The following is a 27975-nucleotide window of genomic DNA, read 5'->3' as shown; positions in this document are numbered from 1 at the left end:
AAGTTTGATATGAAAAACCTGCATGCGTATCTTACAGACGAAGCAGGAAACATGGTGCAGAGCAATAGAAGATATATTACGTTGCTATAGATCTACAAGGTATATATAAATATTAAGAAATATATCATTATTCAACTAAAACTGTTTATAACATTATTCTTCAATAGAAATATCATCACTCTTATCATTAGACTTGTATTTTTTTATTACTTTTATTTTATCACTAAGGATTATGTGTGTGCCAAGAAATTATTAATTGGGGATCAAGACAAAATTTTTAATACAAAATAATACATATAAATTCAATAATTAAATGAGAAATTTGGAATAAACTAGATAATTATATATAGCTTTACATTGTTTCTGTATAATACGTTATATTATATGCTAATAATTTTTTATCTTCTTATTTTGTCTTTTAAATGTCACAATTTTTAGAGTGTTTACTTTGTAACAGTATTTTATATTTCCCTCAACATCGACGTGATCCGACTCGTCGGGAGTTCCTATATACAGATATTACTCTATTATTATTCTATATTCTATCCAAAATGTAATACCAATACTTCAGATGCGATACCTCAGATAACCCTATATAATGTGTTCCATATGTATAATATCGATGTCTAAAACAATCTCACCTGAAATGTTCTGTATAATACGCAATATCGTATGTAATAATACTTAAATGATTAATTAAATTGACTCAGTGGGAAACGTTGTACGAAATTTAAAATAGACAATGCAAATAAACTATCGGTGGGGAGCAACCCGTGCCAGCAAGTAAAGGCAAAAAGGAGATAGCGATCACGGTCTTAAGGTGCGAATTCATGGGACGCTCGTTTCAGCGTATCGCGAAATCACGTGATTTCGCGCTGACGCTAGCGTCAAGCAAAGAAAGCTGGATTTTCTCAGCTTTAGCGTCAAAGCCAAAGCAGCGCAAAGACGCCGAAATTTTGACGCTGTTTTCCTTTTCATGAATTTCAATTGACGCCGACGTCACGTGTGGTCATGCGACCTTCTTGCCGCTGAAAATGAGCGTCGAGCGTCAGCATGAAAAGGCACCTTTACATACAGGTCTGATGGACCGTCGCTCAATTTTCAGTAGTGGGGGTAGGTCGCAGATAGTCGCCAAAAATTGTTTGTCTCTTGGCCGCGAGAGTCTCTGCGATAGGGTAGTAAACAGGGTAAACAGAGATAGAAATATAGTCGCTTCTCTCTTACATAATTGTACATAACCACATAACGTAGCTTGCCTAGCAGTTCATTAGTAAAGTATTTTTTGTAGGTGATATAAGACCGTGGGTGATATGCAAGGATATTGAGGAAAGAAAAATAAGTCCATTTTATTAAAATTTTCGTTGCAAATACTTTATTGATTCGTCAGTTTCGACAATTCTTTTTGTACGACGAATTGTTTTCTCATTTTTAAATTCTCTTGGTGAGCGTTCTGTCGCATCCTTAATCGGATATAATAAATTATCGCGTACGAAAGCACCTCGGAAGCATGATATTTACAAGGGAAGTTAAAGCTGTAGGTCTCGAGGACTTCTTCAAGCGTTTGATCGAACACGTCAATCAAAAATGAATATTTTGCAAATATTTCTTCTACATAGCGGATGAGATGAAAAAAAATGTAAATTCGCGTGAATTAAACCGCCTCGGGATTTCAGTTGAACTATAGTTGACTGACAGAAGAGGTGCAACTGGAGTTCAATCTGACCGCTCCTACACAAGTCGCGCACGATTGATATTGCTTAAGTATCTGTTTACACAAATAACCTGAAAGTGTTATGTTATACAGTTAGTGCGATAATGTTAGTTATGCGATAATCCGACCATTCGAGTCTCGTTTGATCCATTCACGGATTATATATCTTCCTCTTTAAAATGTTTGTCGCAAACTACGTGTGTCGGCTTTAGTGTAACAATGCCCGGAATAGCTGTTACCCATTGTTTGTACCGATTGGCGTCTTTTGGTACGCGAAACACTGAGCGTTTTGAAGTCTCACAGTACACAAACTTACAATTCGGCACGACGCACGACTTAGGCATTTTTACATACAACTTTAATATACTGTAGGATATGTTCTCAAAAATGTTTTTGGACGAAACACGTCCGAACACGTTCACGTTTCGATGAGACTCGGTCACTTTTTCAACTCTTTCTATATCTTCGATAGCAAGCTACGCTACGTTATGTGGTTATGTACAATTATGTAAGAGAGACAGAGAGCGACTATATTTCTATCTCTGTTTACTACCCTACCGCAGCGACTCTCGCGGCCAAGAGACAAACAATTTTTGGCGACTATCTGCGACCTACTACCCCCACCATAGGAGTGTCCAGACCTGTATGTAAGACCGTGATAGCGATATTAACCGCACTCAGACTCGACCAAGGCGGACAAGGACACCAAAGCAGCCGCCCCCGGAGAAAGCCGACGGGCTGCCCGAATATCCGCGATCTAAGCAACCGGCCCATCGGTGAAATGCGCACGCGCTAACTATTCAGCTCACGCTGGGCCTCGGCCGGAGCACCGGACTGCCGGAGAATTTACTCTCCGGAAAGCCGTACTGCGATACACTGTAATTCCGGGAGTCGTTCCCCCGATAAAAGGGTTGGTTTATAATAGCCGTAACCGTTGATTTAAGCCGTAATCTTTAAGAAATTGACCAATCACAGTCGAATGTGAGAAGAATAATCGACTGTGATTGGTCAATTTCTTAAAGATTACGGCTTAAATCAACGGTTACGGCTATTATAAACCAACCCTAAAGTCGGACGGCCGTCGTTCACCTGCTGTAATTGTACCGTCGATTGTTCGGCGATGAGAGATATTGTATTGTGGAAGCGATTGTTGATCGTGAGTAAGAATCTGTCGAGAAGGAATTGTAATCGGTAATCGTATTGTAAGTAACATATATTATTTAATCTGTATTCTCTTACTTGAGATAAGTTAAAACGAAACCTAGTAATTGTAAAACGAACTATAATATACTAATTAAAACTTAATGTAATTACTTAATTCATATTATTCATATTCGAGGGTCTGTCCAACTACCCACCCCTGAGTTTCTGTTTGTTCAAATATACTTTTACCAGTTTTTATAAAAATTGGTTGGCGCCCAGTAATAAATATTAAATTTAGAGCCCCGACAGCTATATATAGACTCGGCCGCGTCGGGTGAAGGTTGTTTGCGCAATAAAATGTATAATCAATAAATGATAGATGTAATTAACACTAATAAATTGATAATAGTTTATAAAAAATAAAACAGCCTGTCTCAACTTAATACAATGTTTTGTTGCATTAGATCAAAGTGTGATCGAGGTCTACCTGCCTGATACAGAAATGAGCAATGCAACTGACGGTGAAGCCCAGTCTTCCTTTTCTCGACAACTTGAAAGAAAATGAGGATATTAACATTCAAGCTGCTGCTGTTCCGAAATTATCTCCGGTGCCGTCGCTTTGGATTAAAATCGGCACTATTTACAAAGGTATGAGCAACATGTAGTTGTGTGTGTGTGTCAACGATCCCAAAATGTATACGTAAAGAATATTCTTAAATTGTTATAAATTTTAAAATTGTGATGTATGTTTAGCTTATTGCAGCATAAGATCATTTTTTTTTTTTAAGATAAAACGGATGTACTATTTTCCCTATTTTAAGAATATAATTTTGTATTTTTATAATTTAATTATATTAAATGTATAAGAGAGAGAGACCCCCCCCCCGTGTCTGTGAAGTTGGCATATCATTTTTCAGCAGATCAAAAATAAAAGGCAGTTCTTGTCGCATGCAGTCAAGTTCTATAGTTCCTGATACTTTTTAGTAATAGTTCTGGTGATTTTACCCCAAAAACAGTCGATTGAAAAAATAATCTGCTAACTTCCCGTAGCAGATCATTTTCTAGCAAATTAAAAATAAAAAAGAGTTCTTGTCGCATGCAGTCGAGTTCTATAGTTCTTGATACTTTTTAATAATAGTTCTGTTGATTTGCCAAAAAAGTCCATTGAAAAAATTATCTGCTAATTTTCCGAAATCTCGGAGTTCTGGTTTATTTAAAATATTTTTCAAATAGTTCTGAGCGTACTGAAGCATTTTCTAAAGAGTTCCCGACATTAGCAATGTTGTACAATTGTTTAAAAAATTAATACTGCTCGAAAACCGAGTATTTAGAGAGAATAGGGTGATATGCTGTACGAAATGTCACAGTTCCGGTTTATCTAAAATATTTTTCGAATAGTTCTGAACATACTAAAGCATTTTCTAAAGAGTTCATTTTTTCGATCGACTGTTTTTTGGGTAAAATCACCAGAACTATTACTAAAAAGTATCAAAAACTATAGAGCTCGACTGCATGCGACAAAAACTGCCTTTTATTTTTGATCTGCTGGAAAATAATATGCCAACTTCACAGACACTCCCCCCCCCCCCATTCTGATATAAGCTCTATGATTCGATAACAAGTACTGAAATTCAACAAAATAAAACTACAGTAATACATATAAATAAAAGAGATGTAAAAAATGTGCTACATAAAATAAAATTAAACTGTTTGATAAAAATGTAAATCACTATTTAGATCATCTTTGTAGAAATTGTAAGGTAGATGGCACTGCGTGCACCTTACGAAACAAAGAGCGCAACGACCGCCTACAGTCGTTGTGAATAAAGTTCAGTTCGCTTCCTACCTGCCACGAGTACAGACTACTTTCTCTGAACCTTGTCCACCTTACATGGCGCAGTCGGTAGTCAGCGTTAAGAAAATGACTACGATCTAAATTATAAAGGTGAAGTAACAAAGTGTTACAAAAAACGATGAAAATGAGCGACTACAGAAGCATTTCGCCGATGAGTATGTCAGGCAACGTCCGAGAACTGGAAGACATGACGGTCCCGGTTCGAAAACTACCTCGTGGCAACAGAAATTAACAAGAGAAAAGAAGCGACTCAGTGCGCTCAATTGCTGCACTACATTGGTGACGAAAGCTTTAAATATACACGACCTTCACTTTCTCAGCAGTAGAGAAGGACAAAATTGCAATACTGTTCGAAAAGTTCGAGGCACATTTCCTGCCAAAGGAGAATTTACCCTATAAGAGATACCCTATATAGACAGCAACCCGGTCAGACTCTAGAACAGTTCATCACGGAGCTGAAACAGAGGGCCATAAAGTGCAAACTCGGCGAGTTACAAGACAGCCTCATGAAAACAATTATAATTTGTGGGGTTAATAACTCCACAATATGTGAACAGCTGCTCCAAAAATACAAGTTAACTCTCGATAAGGCTATCGAGCAGTGTCGTAATCATCGAGATGTCGAAAACGAGAAGCGATGCCATTGAGGAGGCACAGACCAACGGAAATAGTGTAGACGCCATTAACCGGAGAAGAAATCAAGGCTACCACCACGGTCGTATACACAGGTCGCGAAACTCCCGTGGTGGGGGTATGCCTCTTAATGTAACGACCTGTGCTTCACAGATCGTCCGCTAGCCGCGGAGCGCTGCGATCGTATGGTAAATGTGAAAACAATAGGTATATATATATATACATATATATATAGCTTCAAATTACTTGCTTATAAAGTTTTGTTTCTTACAAAGTTTTAAATGACAAGAAGACGTTTTATTATTTACACAAATTGTATAAATAATGTAAAAATTACGGAAATTGTTTGTATAACTTAAATTTTATTTAATAACACCAAGCATTAATAACACTAAAAGCATTAATTATTCTTGAAGGATTGAAAGTTTCGTAATGGTTGAAAAAAATGTAATTATACTTAAAACATTATGCATGCAATATAAGTGAAACAATTATGTAGATAATTTCTTAGTATTTTTTGAAGGATTTGAAATAACAATATATATCTGTATGAAATATTATAAATATATTCATATATGTATATATAATAGGTACATTTACATTTATATAGATATACACATTATTGTTGCAAATGAACGTGTTAATAAAAAACTATTGAGAGCGAAGTAACTATTGGATAACTATATTAGTTTTGAATAGTACGTATACTATTCAAATTTTGAAAGTCCAATAGTTAATTCGCTGTCAAGTTTTTTTTCATAATATATATTAATAAAGAATATTAAATATTAAACGTTGTTAAGTTTCGACATTTTTCTTTAAATAATACATTTTTTTTACTTTTTGATTTTCTTGGTAAGTGAATTGGCGCATTCTTAGTCGAATATAATAAAAAATTGCATAAGACAAGATGTCTGAACCGTAATCTTTACAAGGAAATGTGAATTTATAATTATTTAATACTTCATCTACCGTTAAATTAAAGACATTTGAATTAGTCGCGTGTTTAGAGAAACATTCTTCAACATATTTGATTAAATTAAAAAAATGTAAATTTGCATGAATTAAGCCTCCTCTTGTTTTCATGTTAACCAATTGCGAAACTGATGTATATATGTCGGACCTTGTTAAACCTTCTTGACAAAATTTACAAGTTCTGTAAATTTCATTTTTCAATATTTGCTTACATAGATAGCCTGTAAAAGCAGTATATAATCATGTAATTTACAAATATTTATTTAAAATTCGAAGCTATGATTTCTACTAAAAGTAAACTTACATTTCAATGGTTAATAAAAAAAAAATTTTTCATATAAAAAATATATAAGTATATATGTATAATTGTAAATAAAATATGTCTATACATGTTTTCCTTCTCTTATATAATTTCTAAAAAATTTTCTTATATGTATACATATAACAACAGTTACATTTATATATGATTATACAGGCCTATATATAGGCAAATTTTTCTCGTTTTCTCAAACTTCTCTTTTTTTTTAAATACAATGCGAAAATAATCTTTTTAATTATTTTTAGATTTATCTTTTTATTATTTTGCCTGTATATGCGAATAGAAATTATATAAGGGAAGGAAAACATGTATAGACATATTTTATTTACAATTATACATATATACTTATATATTTTTTTATATGAAAAAATTTTTTTTTATCAACCATTGAAATGTAAGTTTACTTTTAGTAGAAATCATAGCTTCGAATTTTAAATAAATATTTGTAAATTACATGATTATCAAGAGACACGGTAGTGTCTCGCGCCAAGTACACGCGGAGCGAGACCGACCGTGACTCTTTTACGCGACGCGACGGGTTGCGAGTACACGAGATGTTGAGATCTCGATAACGAGTGAACGGATCAAGTTCTAAGTAGGCTTGATCGATAGCTTGGGGTCCAATTAGGGGGGGGGGGGTTTCTCTCATAATATTCCGCTACGTGCCCTACGAGCGGAAATATTGCAACGCAAAGTCCAAATGTGAAAATTTTTTATTAAGATACTTCCTCCTCCTCCTAACGCCGATGTTATATGATGACGTCATAATCAGAAACGTCACTTTCACTTTTTCAACACTGGCGGCGCAGGTATCGCCAGTTTCGATATCGCGCGCGTATTTCGAAATTAGGTCAATAGACTTATCGGTCAGGAAGAAGATTTCTATTTAGGTAAATTAGGTAATGGTAATAATTCGTATGTATTTGACCGGAAATGAATATCCGGGAAAGAATCTACCATATGAAATCGTTTGTATTTCGTATGAAGACTTTTGAAGTGCAATTGAAAAGGTTTGTGAGTCATTCGTTTAATTGTAATTAATTAATTATTTTTACACCATGCATTTAGCCGAAATAGATAAATTAATAAAAGTTTTTATACGGAATCGTTTGTATTTTGTATGAAGAGTTATGAAGTGTGATTAAAAAGGTTTGTGAGTCACCCAGATAATTTTAACTAAATATTTATAAACTCGGTAATTAGCCGAAATATAGATTTTTAGTTATTTATGTTAAAAGGAGAAGGCGCTAGTGTTCCCGAAGATCCGTCTGCAATCAGAATTAATATAAACGTTTTAAAAATTATTTTATAGTGAAATAAATAAATATACAGACTAATAAGCCTGTAATTATAAGCGATAGTTGCTAATTAAGTTTGTGACTAATATTCTGTCTTGCAGAGGACCTCCGTAACGAGATCAAAGATGTACCAGCTGTGCAGGGTAAAGAGGTTATCTCAAACGCCCTGCCACAGCCCAATTGAGCGACTCAAATGTCATTACCGCTGAGAAGTACTTCTTGCCATTTGAATCAGCATGTCAGAGCTAGTAACTACGGATTGTGGTGACACAGCACTGGACTGCCTGCAGAAGTTAATCGCATATAGCCATCTCACTGGCAATGTGCCTGATTCAACGGAGCCTAACAAGCTGCTGATTGTGCGCATTGTCGAGACAATCTGCGGTTGCTTCACCGGTCTACAGACCGATGAGGGTGTGCAGCTGCAGATTATTAAAGCTCTGCTGACTATAATGACAAGCCAGCGGAGGTGTGGAGGTATACGAGAGTACGGTACTGTTAAACAATTCATACTGTTTACAACGTTTACTTGGCGTCGCGTAACCTGGTGAATCAAACAACAGCCCGTGCGACTCTCACGCAGATGATCAACGTGATCTTCGCGCGAATGGAGACTCAGGCGGAGGAAGAGATCGTGAGGCTTGATGGGGAACATCAGCAGGAGGGTTCTGTCATAGCAAACGGCGAAACTGAAGCCAAGGTTAGTCCAGAGAATGCTCCTAGTAATGATGACATTGATTCTCAAACAATTTTTAAGAGTATTCTTGATGATGTAGTAAAATCCGTGGTGCCATTGGAAGAGGAAGTCAGTTTGGAGAACGGTAGTCCGGAGAACAACGGTGACGAGGCAGCCACTGAGAATGACAACATGGTAACTGCAAAATTCACCCATGTGCTGCAAAATGATGCAGTCCTGGTGTTTCGCGCTCTCTGCAAGCTCTCTATGAAACCGCTGCCGGACGGCACTCCCGATCCAATATCGCACGAGCTCCGTTCCAAGATCTTGTCGCTTCAGTTACTTCTGGGAATCTTGCAGAATGCCGGTCCAATATTGCGCTCTAACGAGATGTTTGTTATCGCCATTAAACAGTACTTGTGTGTCGTGCTGTCGAAGAATGGCGTGTCTTTGGTGCCGGAAGTGTTCGAGTTGTCGTTAGCGCTGTTCCTGGCGCTGCTCGCCCGTTTCAAGATGCACCTCAAGATGCAGATTGAGGTGTTCTTTAAGGAGATCTTTATGAACATCCTCAAGACCTGTAGCAGCTCTTTTGAGCACAAGTGGATGGTCATACATGCGCTTACGAGGATCTGTGCGGATGCCCAGAGCGTCGTCGACATCTACGTTAACTACGATTGCGATCTCAGCAGCGAATCTCTTCGAGAAGCTCGTCAATGATCTCTCTAAGATTGCTCAAGGTTGTCAAGCTCTGGAGCTAGGTGCATCGCCAAATCAGGTGCGTTATAAGAAAGAGGATGACAGGATAGGTGTATTATTTGGAACAGAGAATGTTCTTCGAAACAAGCAATATAAAGTTTTGTATGTAATATTAGTGTCTTGCTCTTTCAGGAGAAATCCATGCGCATTCGTGGTCTCGAGTGCCTCGTGTCTATTCTGAAATGCATGGTGGAGTGGAGTCGGGATCTTTACGTAAATCCCAGCGTGCCAGCGGATCAGCAACCATTGTCACATCCACCGGATACGATGCCGGAGACCCCGCTACCGCGTTACGGCAGCGCTGGCAGCCTCTCGTCGGCCAACTCCAGTCTCCAGTCTGACTGGCAACAAGGAGGTGCCGGACTCGCCGGAGCAGTATGAAGTACAGAAACAAAAGGAGGTATGGGAGGCCGATATCAAGATCTTTAGTTGGAAGCCCGGCAAGAGTGTGCAGTACTTGCAGGAGCAAGGACTGCTCGGTACTTCGCCGGAGGACGTGGCCAGGTGGCTGCACCACAATGCGCTCTATCTAAATGAAGATGGAGATGTATATAGGGACCAGCTTTTTCACGGTCACATCAAAAAGTTGGCAAAGGTCGTAACTCATCCAAATCACAAGGACCTACAAAGGTTTTAAAAGTTCATCATTACGAATGCCATTGGTCATGGGCGCAGGCTGAATTGGCTGTGATATCGGCGTATAAGACTCCTAGGGATAAGTTGCAGTGTGTATTTCGTTGCGCGACTACCATCATGAATCTCCTCCCCATGGCGTCGGAGAAAGGCATACCTGCTGCCGACGATCTGACTCCCGTGCTGGTCTATGTCATAATCAAGGTATGCAATTAAAAAGAGAATTGTGATTTTAGTAAGAAGAGTGATTGTTAACGTGTGCTTAATTTCAGACTAATCCGCCGTCGTTGTATCGACTGTTCAATATGTAGACAGCTTTTACGGGAATCGATTGGAGGGAGAGGAACAACATTGGTGGACGCAGTTCTGCGCCGCGATCGAGTTAAGACAATGGATTAACAGTTTCTCAAGAGTATCACGATAAATAAGATTAGATTCGATGCTGGTGATAATGTAGAAATGTATCATAATCATAATTTGACGATTTCATAAAGAAGAAGACCAATATCTTTGTGTAAAGCTAGCTGAGCAGTTTTATGCTTTCAGTATCTTAATTAAAATTCTTAAATAGCCTCTTAAATAGTCTAACTGTTAGTTCTTTCGCACGTTATTATGTAACATTAGCAAAGACTGAATCAGATTATACGTAAAGTGTGGCTTTATCTTTATTTGTAACTCTATTGTACAATTTCACAGGACATCGAAAAAAAAGAAACGTTTAGATATTCTATAATTTATGTGTAAACAATAAAGAACTTATAGAGATTGATAACTATTTTAGCAGGATAAACTGTGTTGGCGTACTCTTTCTACATGCGTACCTTCCCCAAGAGCCGAGACTCAAACCAGATCCGTGAAAAATATCGCCACTTTCGTAGAGTTTTTGTACAGTTTTACTCTAGGAATATCGCGAGAGAAAGAAAGACTTCGGAGATTTTTATCTGAATCGATCGACATAAAGAGAAAGCATAGTAAAGAAGCTAGCTTTCGAAAATTTGAACGCATAATACTTTGTTATAATACTATGAGCGAATTAGTTTACGTCACTCTGTCAAGTTTTAATATTAAATTACTAATAATATATCGATATATCGGTAGTTTAATAATAATAATACATTAAAAGTGCTCAATTTAAAAGTAGGGCAATCCTAATAAACGACTGTAAAAAAAATTCAAGGTGGAACGCAATGGACAATTCGGTTGCTCTGACATGCTAACTTAAATGGCAAGAAGTACTTCTCAACGGTAATGACATTTAAGTCTCTTTTAATTGGGTTGTGGCAGGGCGTTTGAGATAACCTGCTCTTTACCCTGCACAGCTGGTACATCTTTACAAACTTAATTAGCAACTATTGCTTATAGCTACAGACTTATTAGCCTATATATTTATTTATTTCAGTATAAAATAATTTTTAAAACGTTCATATTAATTCTGATTGCAGACGGACCTTCGGGAACACTAGCGCCTTCTTCTTTTAACATGAATAACTAAAAATCTATATTTCGGCTCTAATTACCAAGTTTATAAATATTTAATTAAAATTATCTGAGTGACTCACAAACCTTTTTAATCACACTTCATAACTCTTCATACAAAATACAAACGATTCCGTATAAAAACTTTTATTAATTTATCTATTTCGGCTAAATATGCATGGTGTAAAAATAATTAATTAATTACAATTAAACGAATGACTCACAAACCTTTTCAATTGCACTTCAAAAGTCTTCATACGAAATACAAACGATTTCATATGGTAGATTCTTTCCCGGACATTCATTTCCAGTCAAATACATACGAATATGGTAATAATATATATTTTGAGTCAACGGAAAAGAAGGTTCTCTACGCTTGGCAGAAAGTGCCGCTAAGGAATTTTTAAGTCGTTTCTTATGAATCAAGCTTGAATTCGATGTTTAGGTATCCCAGGTTGCCGATGACGAGGTCCAGATAGTGCGCTTCATAGTTTTCGGTGTCCAGGTGTAATAACACGTTGAATTCGATGTCTACGTGTCCCAGGTTGCCGATGACGAGGTCCTCATAGTGCGCTCCGTAGTTTTCGGTGTCTACATGTATTAATACCTTGAATTCGATGTCCACGTGTCCCAGGTTGCCGATGACGGGATCCAAATAGTGCGTTTCATAGTTTTCGGTGTCCATGTGTAATCGTACGTTGAATTCGATGTCTAGTGTCCCAGGTTGCCGATGACGAAGTCCACATAGTGCGCTTCATAGTTTTCGGTGTCCAGGTGTAATAATACGTTGAATTCGATGTCTACGTGTCCCAGGTTGCCGATGACGAGGTCTTCATAGTGCGCTCCGTAGTTTTCGGTGTCTACGTGTATTAATACCTTGAATTCGATGTCCACGTGTCCCAGGTTGCCGATGACGGGATCCAGATAGTGCGCTTCATAGTTTTCGGTGTCCAGGTGTAATCGTACGTTGTACGTTGAATTCGATGTCTAGGTGTCCCAGGTTGCCGATGACGAGGTCCACATAGTGCGCTTCGTAGTTTTTGGTGTCCAGGTGTAATAATACGTTGAATGCGATGTCTAGGTGTCTCAGGTTGCCGATGATGATGTCTAGATAGTGAGTTCCGTAGTTTTCGGTGTCTACGTGTATTAATACCTTGAATTCGATGTTTAGGTATCCCAGGTTGCCGATGACGAGGTCCACATAGTGCGCTCCGTAGTTTTCGGTGTCTACGTGTATTAATACCTTAATTGATGTCTAGGTGTCCCAGGTTGCTGATGACGAGGTCCAGATATCGCGCTTCGTAGTTTTCGGTGTCTAGGTGTAATAATACCTCGAATTTGATGTTCACGTGTACCAGGTTGCCGATGACGAGATCCAGATAGTGCGCTTCATAGTTTTCGGTGTCCAGGTGTAATCGTACGTTGAATTCGATGTCTAGGTGTCCCAGGTTGCCGATGACAAAGTCCACATAGTGCGCTCCGTAGTTTTCGGTGTCTACGTGTATTAATACCTTGAATTCGATGTCCACGTATCCCAGGTTACCGATGACGGGATCCAGATAGTGCGCTTCATAATTTTCGGTGTCCAGGTGTAATCGTACGTTGAATTCGATGTCTAGGTGTCCCAAGTTGCCGATGACGAGGTCCACATAGTGCGCTTCGTAGTTTTCGGTGTCCAGGTGTAATAATACGTTGAATTCGAAGTCTAAGTGTTTCAGGTTGCCGATGTCTAGATAGTGAGCCCCGTAGTTTTTGGTGTCTACGTGTATTAATACCTTGAATTCGATGTTTAGGTGTCCCAGGTTGCCGATGACGAGGTCCATATAGTGCGCTCCGTAGTTTTCGGTGTCTACGTGTATTAATACCTTGAAATTTATGTCTAGGTGTCCCAGGTTGCTGATGACGAGGTCCAGATAGCGCGCTCCGTAGTTTTCTGTGTCTAGGTGTAATAATACCTCGAATTCAACGTCTACGTGTTCCAGGTTGCCGATGACGAGGTCCACATAGTGCGCTTCATAGTTTTTGGTGTCTAGGTGTATTAATAACTTTAAATCTGAATGGGTGCGTTCAGCCGATACTCCGCTAGCCAAGCAATCGTGAGCAATCGCTCGTTTTCGCTCGTTTCCTCTCCTTTTAATCCATTAGGTCAAAAGAGAGAAAACGAGTGAAAACGAGCGACTGCTCACGATTGCTAGGCTAGCGGAATATCGGCTGAACGCACCCAATGTAGGACACGTAGATATCGAATTCATGGTATTAATACATGTAGACACCGAAAACTACGAAGCGCACTATGTGGACCTCGTCATCGGCAACTTGGTACACGTGGCCATCGAATGCAAGGTATTAATACACCTGGACACCGAAAACTATAGAGCGCACTATGTGGACCTCGTCATCGGCAACCTGGGACACCTAGACATTGAATTCAAGTTTGATTCATAAGAATCGACTTAAAATTTCCCTAGCGGCAGAATTAGAATTATATCATGACATAATAAAAATCGCTAAATTAAAATTATGTCTAGACATAATAAAAATTGGACGAAAATTATGTCTAGACATAATAAAAATTGGATGAATTAAAATTATGTCTGACGTAGAAATAATTATCAAAAATATCGATACCTGAAGATATCGGTACATATACAGTTGCGAACAACATTCAGTAAGACACGCAATTAAAAATAAATAAAGAATTTTACAGTTAACGACTTATTAACATTAATCATGCTTTATTGCGATTATGTTTTATGTTGAAATTGAAAAATATATACAAGGTGTACAACTAAAAGGGTTACATTATTTTAAAAAAACTAAGCAAAATATTAAATTGTTGTTTTCTTTAGAAATAATAGTCCGTAACACTTTTAGCTTCATACCTTATATTATATACTGTTTATAAGATTATAAGATATATTGTTTATAAGATTAAGATGCGTAACACTACAAAAAGACGTGATATCCGTACAAAATTATCTTTTTAAAAAAAAGGTAAAAAAGAGCGCCAAGTACACGCATAGCAGTGTATTGTATTATGTTGTTACCCTGTTATGTTGTTACCTCGAAAAAAACAAAGTGGTAGTATTATACCTCCAAATAGCTTTATCCTGTACATACTGTTTATAAAATGCGTAATATACTACAAAAAGGCGTGATATCCGCACAAAATTACCTTTTTTAAAAAAAGGTAAAAAAAGGCGCCAAGTACACGTATAGTAGTGTATATGTTGTTACCTAAAAAAAAAGGAAGTGGTAGTATTATACCTCGAAAAAACCTAAGTAACAAGTGGTAGATCTTTATATCTCAAAAAATTTCGAAAAAATCTAAGCAGTAGTATCTTTATTTCCGAAAAATTATAACCCAAGTGATACACGTCACAAAATTATGTTACCTTATCAAAAAGAAGAGTCGCGCTCAAGTGATCTATTACAATTACAAAAAAGAAATGATATCTTTTTAAATTAGAGCGCCAATTACAGAGAGAACATGTATATTGCCTCAAAAAATAATTGTTGCACTACTTTGAAAAATCTTTACATTGTGTCAATTAGAAAAGAATGTATGATAACAATTTTATAAGATTAAAAAATTTTATTTAAATTTTTAACAAGGGAATACAAGATATTTAAATACAAAGTTTGATACAAAGTTAAATACAAAGTTGTCACAAAGAATTACAGAGGTAACAGTACAAAATACAAATATTTTTTTAAAATATTTAATCCAACGAGGGAATACAATTTGTATTTAAATATAAAGTTTATATATGTATTTTTCAATAGAATAAAAGATTTAATCACAAAAAATTACAAAGCTAACAGTACAAAATAAAAATATTTTATTAAAATACATAAATTTTTCTTGTAAAAAAACTTGGCGCTGTTAGACCTCGAAATTTTAAATAAATAAGGACAACAATAAATAAAAATAATTCAGAGAAGAATGCGATGGGAGTAATATTAAATGATTATCAGCGTGGATGTGGGAGTGAATGATATGGGTGTGCGTGACGACGCGGACGGCGGATAATGCGGCTTATAATTAAGTATAGAATAAATTTATTTATTTATTTAAAATTTTGAGGTCTAACAGCGCCAAGTTTTTTTACAAAAAAAATTTATGTATTTTAATAAAATATTTGTATTTTGTACTGTTACCTCTGTAATTTTTTGTGACCATTAAAAAATACACATGTAAACTTTGTATTTAAATATCTTGTATTCCCTTGTTAAATTTAAATAAAATTTTATCTTATAAAATTGTTATTATACATTCTTTTCTAATTGACACAATGTAAAGATTTTTCAAGGTAATGCAACAATTATTTTTTGAGGCAATATACATGTTCTCTCTGTAATTGGCGCTCTAATTTAAAGAGATATCATTTCTTTTTTGTAATTGTAATAGATCACTTGAGCGCGACTCTTCTTTTTGATAAGGTAACATAATTTTGTGACGTGTATCACTTGGGTTATAATTTTTCGGAAATAAAGATACTACTGCTTAGATTTTTTCGAGATTTTTCGAGATATAAAGATCTACCACTTGTTACTTGGGTTTTTTCGAGGTATAATACTACCACTGTCTTTTTTTTTTAGGTACTGCTTTTACAGGCTATCTATGTAAGCAAATATTGAAAAATGAAATTTACAGAACTTGTAAATTTTGTCAAGAAGGTTTAACAAGGTCCGACATATATACATCAGTTTCGCAATTGGTTAACATGAAAACAAGAGGAGGCTTAATTCATGCAAATTTACATTTTTTTAATTTAATCAAATATGTTGAAGAATGTTTCTCTAAACACGCGACTAATTCAAATGTCTTTAATTTAACGGTAGATGCAGTATTAGATAATTATGAATTCACATTTCCTTGTAAAGATTACGGTTCAGACATCTTGTCTTATGCAATTTTTTATTATATTCGACTAAGAATGCGTCAATTCACTTACCAAGAAAATCAAAAAGTTAAAAAAATGTATTATTTAAAGAAAAATGTCGAAACTTAACAACGTTTAATATTTAATATTCTTTATTAATATATATTATGAAAAAAAACTTGACAGCGAATTAACTATTGGACTTTCAAAATTTGAATAGTATACGTACTATTCAAAACTAATATAGTTATCCAATAGTTACTTCGCTCTCAATAGTTTTTTATTAACACGTTCATTTGCAACAATAATGTGTATATCTATATAAATGTAAATGTACCTATTATATATACATATATGAATATATTTATAATATTTCATACAGATATTGTTATTTTAAATTCTTCAAAAAATACTAAGAAATTATCTACATAATTGTTTCACATATATTGCGTGCATAATGTTTTAAGTATAATTACATTTTTTTCAACCATTACAAAACTTTCAATCCTTCAAGAATAATTAATGCTTTTAGTGTTATTAATGCTTGGTGTTATTAAATAAAATTTAAATTATACAAACAATTTCCGTAATTTTTACATTATTTATACAATTTGTGTAAATAATAAAACGTCTTCTTGTCATTTAAGGTGGTTCATGCATTTAGGTCAAATGTAGTTAGCCCGAAAAATGTGATATGAAATGAAAGATTAACGTTCCTAGAGTGTGTCTGTAAAATTTCGGATTTTTTAACCGTTTGGTTCCGGAGATATATGTCCGTAAACTTTGCCAATTTAACGCGGGGGGGTAGCCCCTCTTGCAAAAAACGAGGCTAAAGCGCTTATGCTGCAAAAATTACAATACTTCAAAAATAGATGAACAAACCAAAAACTGACGAAACGATGCAATAAACATTTTGCAAGATACTGGACGAACCCCGAGTTCATTGACCGTATTATATAATAATAAAACGTAATTTTCGATTGACTAAATCGACAACACGGAACTGACAGCTGGACTCGAGCGGCAGCTTGGCAACGCATGTGTCAGCTGATGAGTATAACGCATATCCCAAAACCTTCAACGTTTACCATGTTCTGGACGCTGAATAAAGCAAAGAATGAAACAAAAATATTCGTCCATTTCTAAAAAGAATTTAAAATTAAGTTTGATCAAGATCTGCAATACTGAATAAATACAAGTTTTAATACAATGAGGTTATAACATGTCCAAATAATTTTAACATGCATTGTTTATTCTATTTATCATAACGTTGCCGCGCTGCTGTTGTACATATATTCACACGGCTCACAACTCTAGTAAAAGATGTGACTTTGGCCCCAATATTTTAATTACGTAGAGGTCGTATAACATTAAAGATATCATAAATAATAAATCTAATTATATGCTGATTTTTACGGACAAAAATCACACTTATTTATCACTAATAAGAATAATTGCCTATTTGACTTGCAAGTATATACTGCATGAACCACCTTAAAACTTTGTAAGAAACAAAACTTTATAAGCAAGTAATTTGAAGCTATATATATACCTATATATACCTATTGTTTTCACATTTACCATACGATCGCAGCGCTCCGCGGCTAGCGGACGATCTGTGAAGCACAGGTCGTTACATTAAGGGCCAATTTCACCAACCACAGTTAGCTTAACCGATGGTTAAAGTTAGCAGAATTGACCAATAGAAATGAATCCACCCTGCTTTCTATTGGTCAATCCTGCTAACTTTAACCGTCGGTTAAGTTAACTGTGGTTGGTGAAATTGGCTCAGGCATACCCCCCACCACGGGAGTTTCGCGACCTGTGTATACGACCGTGGTCTTGTGTAATTGAGGAGGAGTGTTGGATATAGCAATCACACTGATATGTGGCGTTAGCGTCGCGTTCTTAGTTACCGGCAATGGGGATTTTGTCACTAGATTATATTGTATTCTATGGCCGGGATTTTTGCATTTTGAGAGTCGAGTTTTCTTTCTATTACTACTACTTAAGTTCAGTTCTGTTTTTGCCGCCTCACGTGCAAGTCGACTCATTGTTACATCTCGATATACGGAAATAAAACCAAAGAGCGTGTATAGTAAAAGTACGCACAAGTACGTGTATTGTTAACCTGTCCCGTTTCAGCACAACTGCGACAAGCGAAAGGATACGACAACGCTTACTTTCAACACAATCACGTTCAACATTGCACACGATATTGTTCAGCGTGTGATCGAGTCACGTGCGAGAAACAGCACAATGATGAATGAGTAAGTACCGCTAATTTTCGTATATACTTGTGCAAAAAAAACTTTTATAAACATAATTGTATTTTTTCAGTTTTGATAAACCCCGCTACACGCCTCGTATTTTGGGAATGAGATTTGCCTTGACATCGACCGCATATAAATTTTTGGATGTTGGAATCAACGCTGGACCTATGTCCTCTGTGGATATATACTTATTGGCGATAACCGAGGCAATCGGATATTTCTGCCTCATGCAATGTGGGTGACATTCATCGAAAAACGTGCAGGTATTTAGCGACTCGTGTAGTCGCCGGCACCATCATTGCTAGCGTTTCGAGATTTAGAACTCGTTAAAATACGCGACGCAGATATTGTAAAATTGACGTCGTGCGGCACCAGCTTGTACATGAAACCATCAACCGTACTCTTCCTGTTCGAACTAGAACATTGCGTTGAAAATGTGTATTTTCAACTATGCCAAAATGTTCATGGCGTAAGTGAAAAATTTAAACAATTTATAACAATTTTACGCCAAAATTGTATCACCGATAAATGTAATGCAGTTAGAATCTTGCGTGAATTTTATGATAAGAATTCAATTATTGATTGTGAACTGTTGGCGTATGCTGCAAATAATATTATACACGATGCATTACATGAGAAATAAATGTATACTAAATGCATATCACTGTATCTAAAATTATCTTTCCTTCTGTCTACCGTTCCCTTGTCCACCGTCAGCGGTTTAGAATTACAGAGCCGTAACTCTCGATAAGAACGCGCGTGCCGCACTCGTCGCGCGATCATTAAACGTTTAACTTAACGTGAAACGTTTAACGTACAACTTTATATAAACTCTGAATTTTATCCGTACGATGACATGAATCTGGATTTTGGCAACAATCAATACGCCGTCCTTTTCGATATGTATGCGCGTTTTCGTAAAGCTTATTACAGGTAAGACTGCTTCGATACGCTTTGCACCGTGGTTACATTACTGACAAAAGGACCTTTTGTAGTCATTGATTGCTCGCGACAAAACGAATCTGTCAAGAGCGCCACTGTGGATGTGCAAATAGAATTTGACTGCAAAGAGAATGTACCGGCAAATACTACAGCCTATTGTCTCATCTTGTATGATCGCGTAATCGAATACTGTCCGTTGTCGAACGTAGTGCTCAAAATCAAGTAAATTGCAATATCAGCAGATATTGCAATATAAGAGACACTGATGTACCGCGATAAGATACAGATTGCTCCATCGTTTCGTCATGATCGTACCGACGTTTATCGATCTGCAAGGATTTACCGTCGGGATGAAATTTGTCGTGAAAGAGGTGGCGGTTCTGAGAAACGGGACCGTTTTGGCACATTACATTTTTACATGTCCCATGCCATGGAGTCTCCTCATGAAATCCGACAAGTCATGCGCTTCCTGATTGATTGCAAATCACCATGGACTACGATGGGAGGATGGAAACATGCCGTACAGCATGGCGAAACATCTAATTACATCGGCCGTACTTGGAGAGGGCGACGAGACGTCGACTCTTGTGTACGTCAAGGGATGCCAGAAACGAGAATGGCTGGTGGATCTGCTTGAGAATAAAGCGAGAAAAAATCTAAAAATTGAGATTTTGGATGCAGATTACGAAGATATCGAATCTTTAAATAATCTAGATGTTACTAATACTGTAAGATGCGAAAAACATGTTAAGAATTGCGCGTTGCAAAATGTATTAAAAATATTTAACTGGTGGTCGCAACACCAGAAAAATTATGATTTTTTGAAATAAACTATATATGTATATATAAATGTTTTATTTTCTTTTCCCACATACTTTGTAGTATAATATAGATGTTTTAGCTGTTTTTAGCTGTTTTTAGTTGTTTTTAGTTGTTTGATAGCTGTTTAAAAGCTGTTTTTAGTTGTTTAAAAAAAGTTTTATAGCGGTTTTATAGCAGTTATACAGATCGCAGTTATACAGATAGCTGTTTTAGTTGTTTGATAGCTGTTCGAGAGCTGTTTGATAGCTGTTTTTAGCTGTTTCATAGCGGTTCAATAGCTGTTTTTAGCTGTTTTACAGCTGTTTGATAGCTGTTTCATAGCTGTTTTTAGCTGTTTTATAGCGGTTCAATAGCTGTTTGATAGCTGTTTAATTGCAGTTATACAGATTAAACCACTGAAAGTTAATGGTGCGATATCGTTTTCATGAACATACGTGTCTCGCGGTGACTTCATTGCACACGTGCAAAACTGTACATCGTAGATTTTTCGCAAGGCGCATCCGTACGGATGCTGAGATCATTGTGAAATTAGATATGTTGAACAAACGCTGTGACAATAATGAGATATAGAAGGATGAATTTGAGGGTACCTTCAGTAGTTGTGGACTAAAAATGAAAGTCAGTTAGTGTGCTTGATCATGCGGTTTATACAACAATTGGTTCGCCATCTTAAGAGCTGTATATCAATAAAAGCCCACCGATATGAGGGAGTACGCAAAACTTTGCAAACCGATACGTAATTCTAAATTCAAGATTGTGAAAATCAGCGAACCGCAGATGAGAAACTGTAGCAGATTGTATAAGAGGAGAGTCGACTTAGTGCGATATCTATTCCGTCGAAAAATTGGAATCGCCGATCTCCGATCGCATCAAGATTTTCTCGATCTCCAAATAAATTGGTTCATCCTCGTAAGAGAAACGTTCCCTTTTTATCAAGATGGAAATGAAAGGGCCTGAAGAAATGGAAGTAAATGAAGAGGAACATGAACAAGAACATGAACAAGAAATTGATGATAATGCAATTTTGTCAAACGATTCGTGTTACGACAGTGAAAGGTTTGAGGATGTTTCGAAAGTAATTTTCCGAGTATTAAACCAGGCTGAAGTGAATGCCTTAATTAGATGAATTGAAAAAGATGTGTTGCACATACTTTTATTATACTTCTGGTAATGTAAAATTTTGTGCATCGTGTACTGTGAGATTACGAGGATTATTCTCAATGTTGTACGCTGAGCAAAAACATGACACCCGCGCCTATATATTGATCGATGGTTTATTCTGTGCGTCGTGTGGAGGCCCACTACATCAAATAATGCCGTGTAATCTCTGTTCAATTTGCACTGTTTGTGATTGACGTTGCTCGTTATTCGTTAAAAAGTTATAAACAAAAAAAGGTTGAAAAATATAGCAGTTATTTTGAGTATTAATAGACATAAATAATTGATATTTATGTGGAAATAGTATATGTATGAACGAAGAAAAATTATTTAAAGCAATGAATTGTTGATATATTGAAAGGAAAAGTTATTTAAAGTAGAGAATAGAGAATAATGTATTTTTAAAGCGCGTTAAGTAACCTATGTAGGTTTTATGACGCGTTTTAAAAGTATTTAACTGTTTAAAGCGCGTCACTCACCTACATAGGTTAGTTGACGTGCTTTAAACACTTAAATACTTTTAAAGCAATATAATACGAAAATACTTCAATTTATCAACAATTTACTGCTTTAAATATTGTGTTTTTGGTAAAGCAGCGACTTTGTCGCGAAATAAAGTATTCTCTACTTAAAAAAAAAAACGTAATATTAGTCCTTTATACCTTGTAATACTCAAAATAGCTGTTATATTTTCCAAACTTTTTTTTGTTAATAACTTTTTAACGAATAACGAGCGACGGCTAAAACCTTCTGAAGGTCACTCGGGGTCATGACCTTGAAAACATATATCAAAGTCATGACCCCTAAAATCGGTGAGGTTGCTGATTATATTATATAAAATATATATAAGACTATATATTTGTGACCTGCAATGACTTATATTGCACTGTTTGTCTTACTTATTTACTAATGTTAATCTCACTAATATTGCTCGGCATGATGTGTACAATTTGTGCAACTTACGCAAGCGATTCTCAAAAATAAATCTCGTTCAGTTTGGAAAAATATATCAAGATGCGCATGAGATTTAATTTTAGAATTGCAATTAACATATATTATGTTAAAGTAAAGTTAAGTTACATTCGAACAAAGTTAGAATCAGTTTTCGACAGATTTATGTACAACTTACGTCAATATTTGCAACATGCAAACATCGTTATCATTCTGCAGTAATTTCTTTGCACCTTACCAACGTTTTTTTGGGCGTAGGTATAATTATAAATTATTTTAATTGTGTCACACAGAAGTGTATCTGTAAGTACATATATATTCTTTTTGTTGATAGAACAATATATGTGTGTAACATATATATTATATATATTTTTATTAAATTATATATGTTTAATTTAATTACATATAATTAATATTTGTTCTATTAATAAATATTATACATTAAAATAAAATAGAATAATTAATAATATTAACAGAGTTATTATCATCAGGTAAAACATGATAAGTTATTATGTTCTCATTATTTTTTTTAAACATGATTTCTAGTGTGCTAATCACATAGCAAAAGATAAGCGGCATTTTGATATACAAACGTATATATATAATCAACGCGTTTAAATTAATGAATTATATCGTGAAAAAAAATCGCGATCCAATTCGTAATAAGCGATCATCAGCTGTGATTATTCAAAGCATCGCCGAGAATTCCTGCATGATATGAATATAAATCGGAAGACCAGCGTCTTCTGTCTCCTTGTACATCCCACCATCGCGTAGTCGTAGTGCAAGTATTGCGTACACCTTTTTTTCTCTACCTATTACCGAACGATAATGATACTCGTAACTCTGATATACATATACATGTACCTTCGGCAATTTCATTCCATTCCAGTGAATATCATAGCTCACTATGTTAATAGAATGCGTAATTACGCATGTATCTGGAGCAAAGTGTACGAGCGGGGCACTATCTTTCTATGCCGGAAGCAGACGAGATAAAAAAATATCGTCGGCTTTTTTTTATTGTAATAATATATTATCGGGGGAAGGGGGATATAAATCGCAGCCTCCGAAACGACATGGGTTTCCTTGTTTGAGGGAAATTCGGTTTTAACATAAATTTTTTTTATTAAGCGGTCTGATAGATCATGGCATACTTTCTTTGTAAACTTTTTGAATTTTTGCAATATCTTCAAAATTGAAGAAAATACAGTACACAAAAATGTGCTGTGACGTCATACTTTATATGCGAAATCTTTTGAAGTTGCCGTCATCAAAGAAACTTTAGCAAGCTATAACTTTCTCAAATATGTTTTTTTTTTAATTCAAAAAGTACTAAAAATCGGCTTAGATTTTGTACATTAATTATAAATACCGCTTAATAAAAAAAAATGTTAAAACCGAATTGAGATACTTATTGTAATATAAAAACAGAATTGCGGCTGGCTGATACTCTTCGTCCATTTCACTTCATTTATCTTCTTCTTCTTCTTGCTGATGATATAGTTACGGCATCCGATCCCAAACTGGGTTCAATACGGCCCCCAGGTAGCACATATTAGTTTCATATACGTTTTTTGAACGTATACATAGTTTCATAACCGTAAAGAACTATTAAAAAAACGTTTGAACAAATATATTTTTGAAACCATGATTTAAGAAACGTATTTTTTTTACGTTTCTACAATTAATAAATACCTATTTGTTAAATTTTTTTTTCAAAATTAATATTTGCTTTATCTATCTATATATATATATATATATATATATATATATATATATATATATAGTTTTAATAGCCTTTTTTGAAACATTTAAATTTATATTGCACTAATTATTGCACATAATAAATCATTTTATTCATGCAAATATATTCATATGCACTTATTTACTTAAATTAATTTTGTCCTATCGGTCTTAATCTATTTGTCATCGGACAAATATGAGCTTAAAAAACTTCCAACAGTTGCAAAATAAACGTTCTGCTGAACGTTGCCATTGAAAGAACATTTATACGTGTGTTCCGTTTTGAAGAACTTCCTGAACTGGTGCACATCAGTAATGCAATTTTAGAGCGAGACAAGTATAGTTTGTTTTGTTGGAATTCGCATTATGTATTCGACCCTTCGCGGATATGATTCGCGCGTTACGCACATTAAATTCCATCGCTAGTCTACGTTGCTTTCTGGAGAGGCGCTATTGGTATTGTCTCGTGCGGTATTGCCTAGGTGAGGCAACTTCACTTCCTCTTTGCCTCTCACGAAAGTCACAAGTGTTCGAGTCATAGTATACTAAATACATATCATTCGTCCTAAAGAGTGTCTCATATATTTTCTTGACCGATTCCTGATCCTGCGCCAACATGTTTTACTTTAACTTATTGCATAAATGTGCACCAGTTCAGGAATTTTTTTGAAAAAAAAATGTTATAGATGGTATATGGATAAAGCTTCTAGAACATTCTCACGCATGTCTCAAAGACGTCATAAACATGTACAAAAGACGGGAAAAGTAGGAATTTTGATCGTCTTTATCTAAAATGTCTTTATCATTAAAATATAACGTTTTTATAATAGTTTTTTAAACGTTATTTTATCGAGAAAGAAGCGTTCCATCGAACGTTTTTCGAATGACATTTTTACTCATGAGAAACGTTTCTAGAAATTGGTTATAAAACGTTTCACTGAAAAAAGGGTTTGGTTATAATAACCAAGGCTTGGTGAAATAGCTTCAACTAAAGGGTTTAGTGATTATGACAAAATATTTGGTTAATGTTAACCAAATTTGTTAACATTAACCAAATTTGTTAACATTAACCAAATTATTTCGTCATAATCACTAAACCCTTTAGTTGAAACCATTTCACCAAGCCTTGGTTATTATAACTAAAACCTTTTTTCGGTGTTCGGAAAAACGCTTATAAAACATTTTTGAATCATATATGTGCTACCTGAAGCCTAGCGTCAAATCGAGTTGTAGAATGTGAATACAAATGTCGGATGATGCAACAATGATCAGATACGAATAATCAGATATGAAGTCGGAAATATGTGTGTTTATGCTGGTTGTGTGTAAGAGAACGGGGGGTAGCCCCGGACAGTAGGTAGCCCCGGGCATTATTGAAATTTAAGTATACCGCGTATCTATGGCCATTGTTCAAACATTCTGCATATGTCGAGATACGCAGAAGGGCATATTAGAATGTTTAAACAATGGCCATAGATACGCAGTATACTTAAATTTCAATAATGTCCGGGGCTACTCACTGTCCGGGGATACCCCCCGTTCCTCTAATGTGTCAGTATAGGTCCTTTTTAGCTGAACTTCTTGCGTAGTTTATCTTTTATTTTTTTTCTCTTTAACGTGAAAAAAAAGAGATGAAAGATGAACCGTGCAAGATCGAAGTTCAGTTAAAAAAAAACAGGTCTACTGTGCATGAGTGTCCGCGGTGTTGAATTCGAGTCCGTAGGTTTGTTAAGCCCAAAGGATTGCACGGGTCCTCTCTGTGGAAATTTTTTTATCCTCTACTTTTGTAACGAAGCGTTTTGTATATGTCGGCATATATATTATCTGTAGAACGTAACGCGGATTTCGAGGTGAACAGCGCATGCAAGAGGAGGAAAGGAGAGCACGGTGTATAAAATGCAACTAAAGCAGGTCTCGCGGCAGTTACGCAACGCGTCTTTTTGTCGACCGCGTTTCCCGCGGTTCTGTACGCAATCCTCGTGAAAAATTGCATCCTCGCGAAACACGCCTTCGGTAGAAATTCAGGTTGTTTCCGTGGGGAACAACATTGTGAATTTATTCGTCGTCGCGTACGCGATCGCGCGGCGCGTTCCCTCTCACGCGGGAAGAAAATCCGCACCGCGCGGATGTGCACGTCGGCTAATTGGCGTTTACTTTGGAAAAAAAACGCCGTTTGCGTGAGGCTCGTTAAAAATCGGATAGCGCGTAATTGCGAGCGGCCGTGCTATCCGTTGTTCAGCGTGTGCAATGCACGCAATACTCCACTTACTCCGCAATTTGGCTTGCAAATACCACAAGATTAAACGCCGAGGCTCAAGCGAGCGAGAAATAAGCTCTTTTAATTGCGCGATGTGACAGAACTTTTCATATTGTACATATATATTTATACATATATTGTATTATATATTATATAATTAAATATATATTTACAGTAATTACAGATATGATTGTATTATGTATAATTTTCTAGTGAGATAAGCGAGATGTCCACTTGCCTAAAATTATCGCGTCGAATCGGCGTCTTATCGCGCAAGACAACTTTAGATCTGTATCTCGCATGATAAAAGACAAGAAATATAAAGAAAAAGCGCGCCAAGCCTAAGAATATATAATATATAAAATATTCGATTGTGTGTGTGTCCGATTTTGATCGCTCGTCGAACAACCAAATAATCACTCGTGCTTACCGATATACCACAATCGAATATTTCTGTAGGTAATTAATTGACTTCATTCGCTTGCGCCTACGTGAAACTATCCGCTGGCCTTCTTTTAAGGTATTCCTTTCATGACACCAAAATCTTAAGAATTAATTGATTTTTTGGTACGAGAAAGTTAAAATGCATATCTTTACGCTAGAAAAAAATTAAACCACATTACCGAACATATAAAGAAGAATTATGACTTTGAAAATTCGATATTTTATATGTGACGTTATCGAAAAAGTCTATTTTCTACATTTCAATGTAATAATTTGTTTATCTTAAGATTTAAGATATTAAATATTAACTGCGCTACACACACACGCACACACACACACACACACACACACACACACACACACACACACACACACACACACACACACACACACACACACACACACACACACACACACACACACACACACACACACACACACACACACACACACACACACACACACATATTCGCTAAACTCTATACTTTTGATAGTGCCGATAAAAATACAAAGTCACCGAATATTTAAACAAAATATTTATGTTAAAAGTTGACTTGAAATGTGGTTTATAGATGAATATTTTTTATGGCGACTTTCAAGGAATTATTTGGCAACGTTGGCGCTGCAAAGCTGTGCGCTCATGTTACACTTCAGTTCATATAATGTACGGTTTATTATCAACTTTTATTTTTACAAATTGTCCCTTATTTTTGCCCACATTACTCCTCACTTGTTATGTTTCTTATCACACATTATTATTATAAAATATCTCTTTGATAAAAAGAAAATGTCACAATATTCTTTGATTGATGAAATTGACACTTACATTGACACTTTTGTTATTAACTTCACATTTTACAATCGGCGCCCTGAAAAGCGCAGCGTTGCCATATTGTTCTGACAGTAAAATTTACAGAAAAATGAAAAATTTCTAAATACACATAGTATTTTCACTTTTTTCTTATAATTAAACATAATAATCAATTATAACTTGATTTTATATAAGTTTAATGCAATATAC

General features: G+C 35.7%; 1 protein-coding gene and 2 long non-coding RNA genes across 10 annotated transcripts in view; all 3 read left to right on the top strand.

Annotated features, from left to right (window-relative positions):
• The first annotated feature begins 4521 nt into the window (after nt 1-4521).
• The window catches only part of LOC143896009 (uncharacterized), a 96313-nt gene continuing 72859 nt past the window's right edge, over nt 4522-27975 (top strand). The window contains exon 1 of the long non-coding RNA XR_013256533.1: nt 4522-5549. This is a non-coding gene — a long non-coding RNA (uncharacterized LOC143896009). The remainder of the gene's footprint in view (nt 5550-27975) is intronic.
• On the top strand, nt 7531-10774 carry LOC143896006 (brefeldin A-inhibited guanine nucleotide-exchange protein 2-like). 8 transcript variants are annotated; one of them, XM_077403555.1, is made up of 6 exons: nt 7531-7646; nt 8036-8426; nt 8498-8634; nt 8711-9385; nt 9499-10203; nt 10272-10774. In XM_077403555.1, the coding sequence occupies exon 4, from the start codon at nt 8803-8805 to the stop codon at nt 9325-9327; it is 525 nt and encodes a 174-aa protein (XP_077259681.1). In that variant the 5' UTR covers nt 7531-7646; nt 8036-8426; nt 8498-8634; nt 8711-8802; the 3' UTR covers nt 9328-9385; nt 9499-10203; nt 10272-10774. The 8 variants fall into 7 exon arrangements, with proteins under 8 accessions (XP_077259681.1, XP_077259687.1, XP_077259680.1 ...); XM_077403557.1 differs by lacking the exon at nt 7531-7646 and adding an exon at nt 7911-7927; XM_077403559.1 differs by lacking the exon at nt 7531-7646 and having other exon boundaries at nt 7909-8426.
• Nucleotides 18262-19285, top strand: LOC143895997 (uncharacterized). Its single transcript, XR_013256527.1, has 2 exons — nt 18262-18631; nt 18702-19285. It is a non-coding gene; the product is annotated as an uncharacterized LOC143895997 (long non-coding RNA).

Source organism: Temnothorax americanus, unplaced genomic scaffold, assembly GCF_048541705.1.
Source record: "Temnothorax americanus isolate GAGA-0224 unplaced genomic scaffold, ASM4854170v1 Scaffold172, whole genome shotgun sequence".
Lineage (NCBI taxonomy): Eukaryota > Metazoa > Arthropoda > Insecta > Hymenoptera > Formicidae > Temnothorax > Temnothorax americanus.
This window is presented reverse-complemented; position numbering and strand designations above follow the sequence as displayed.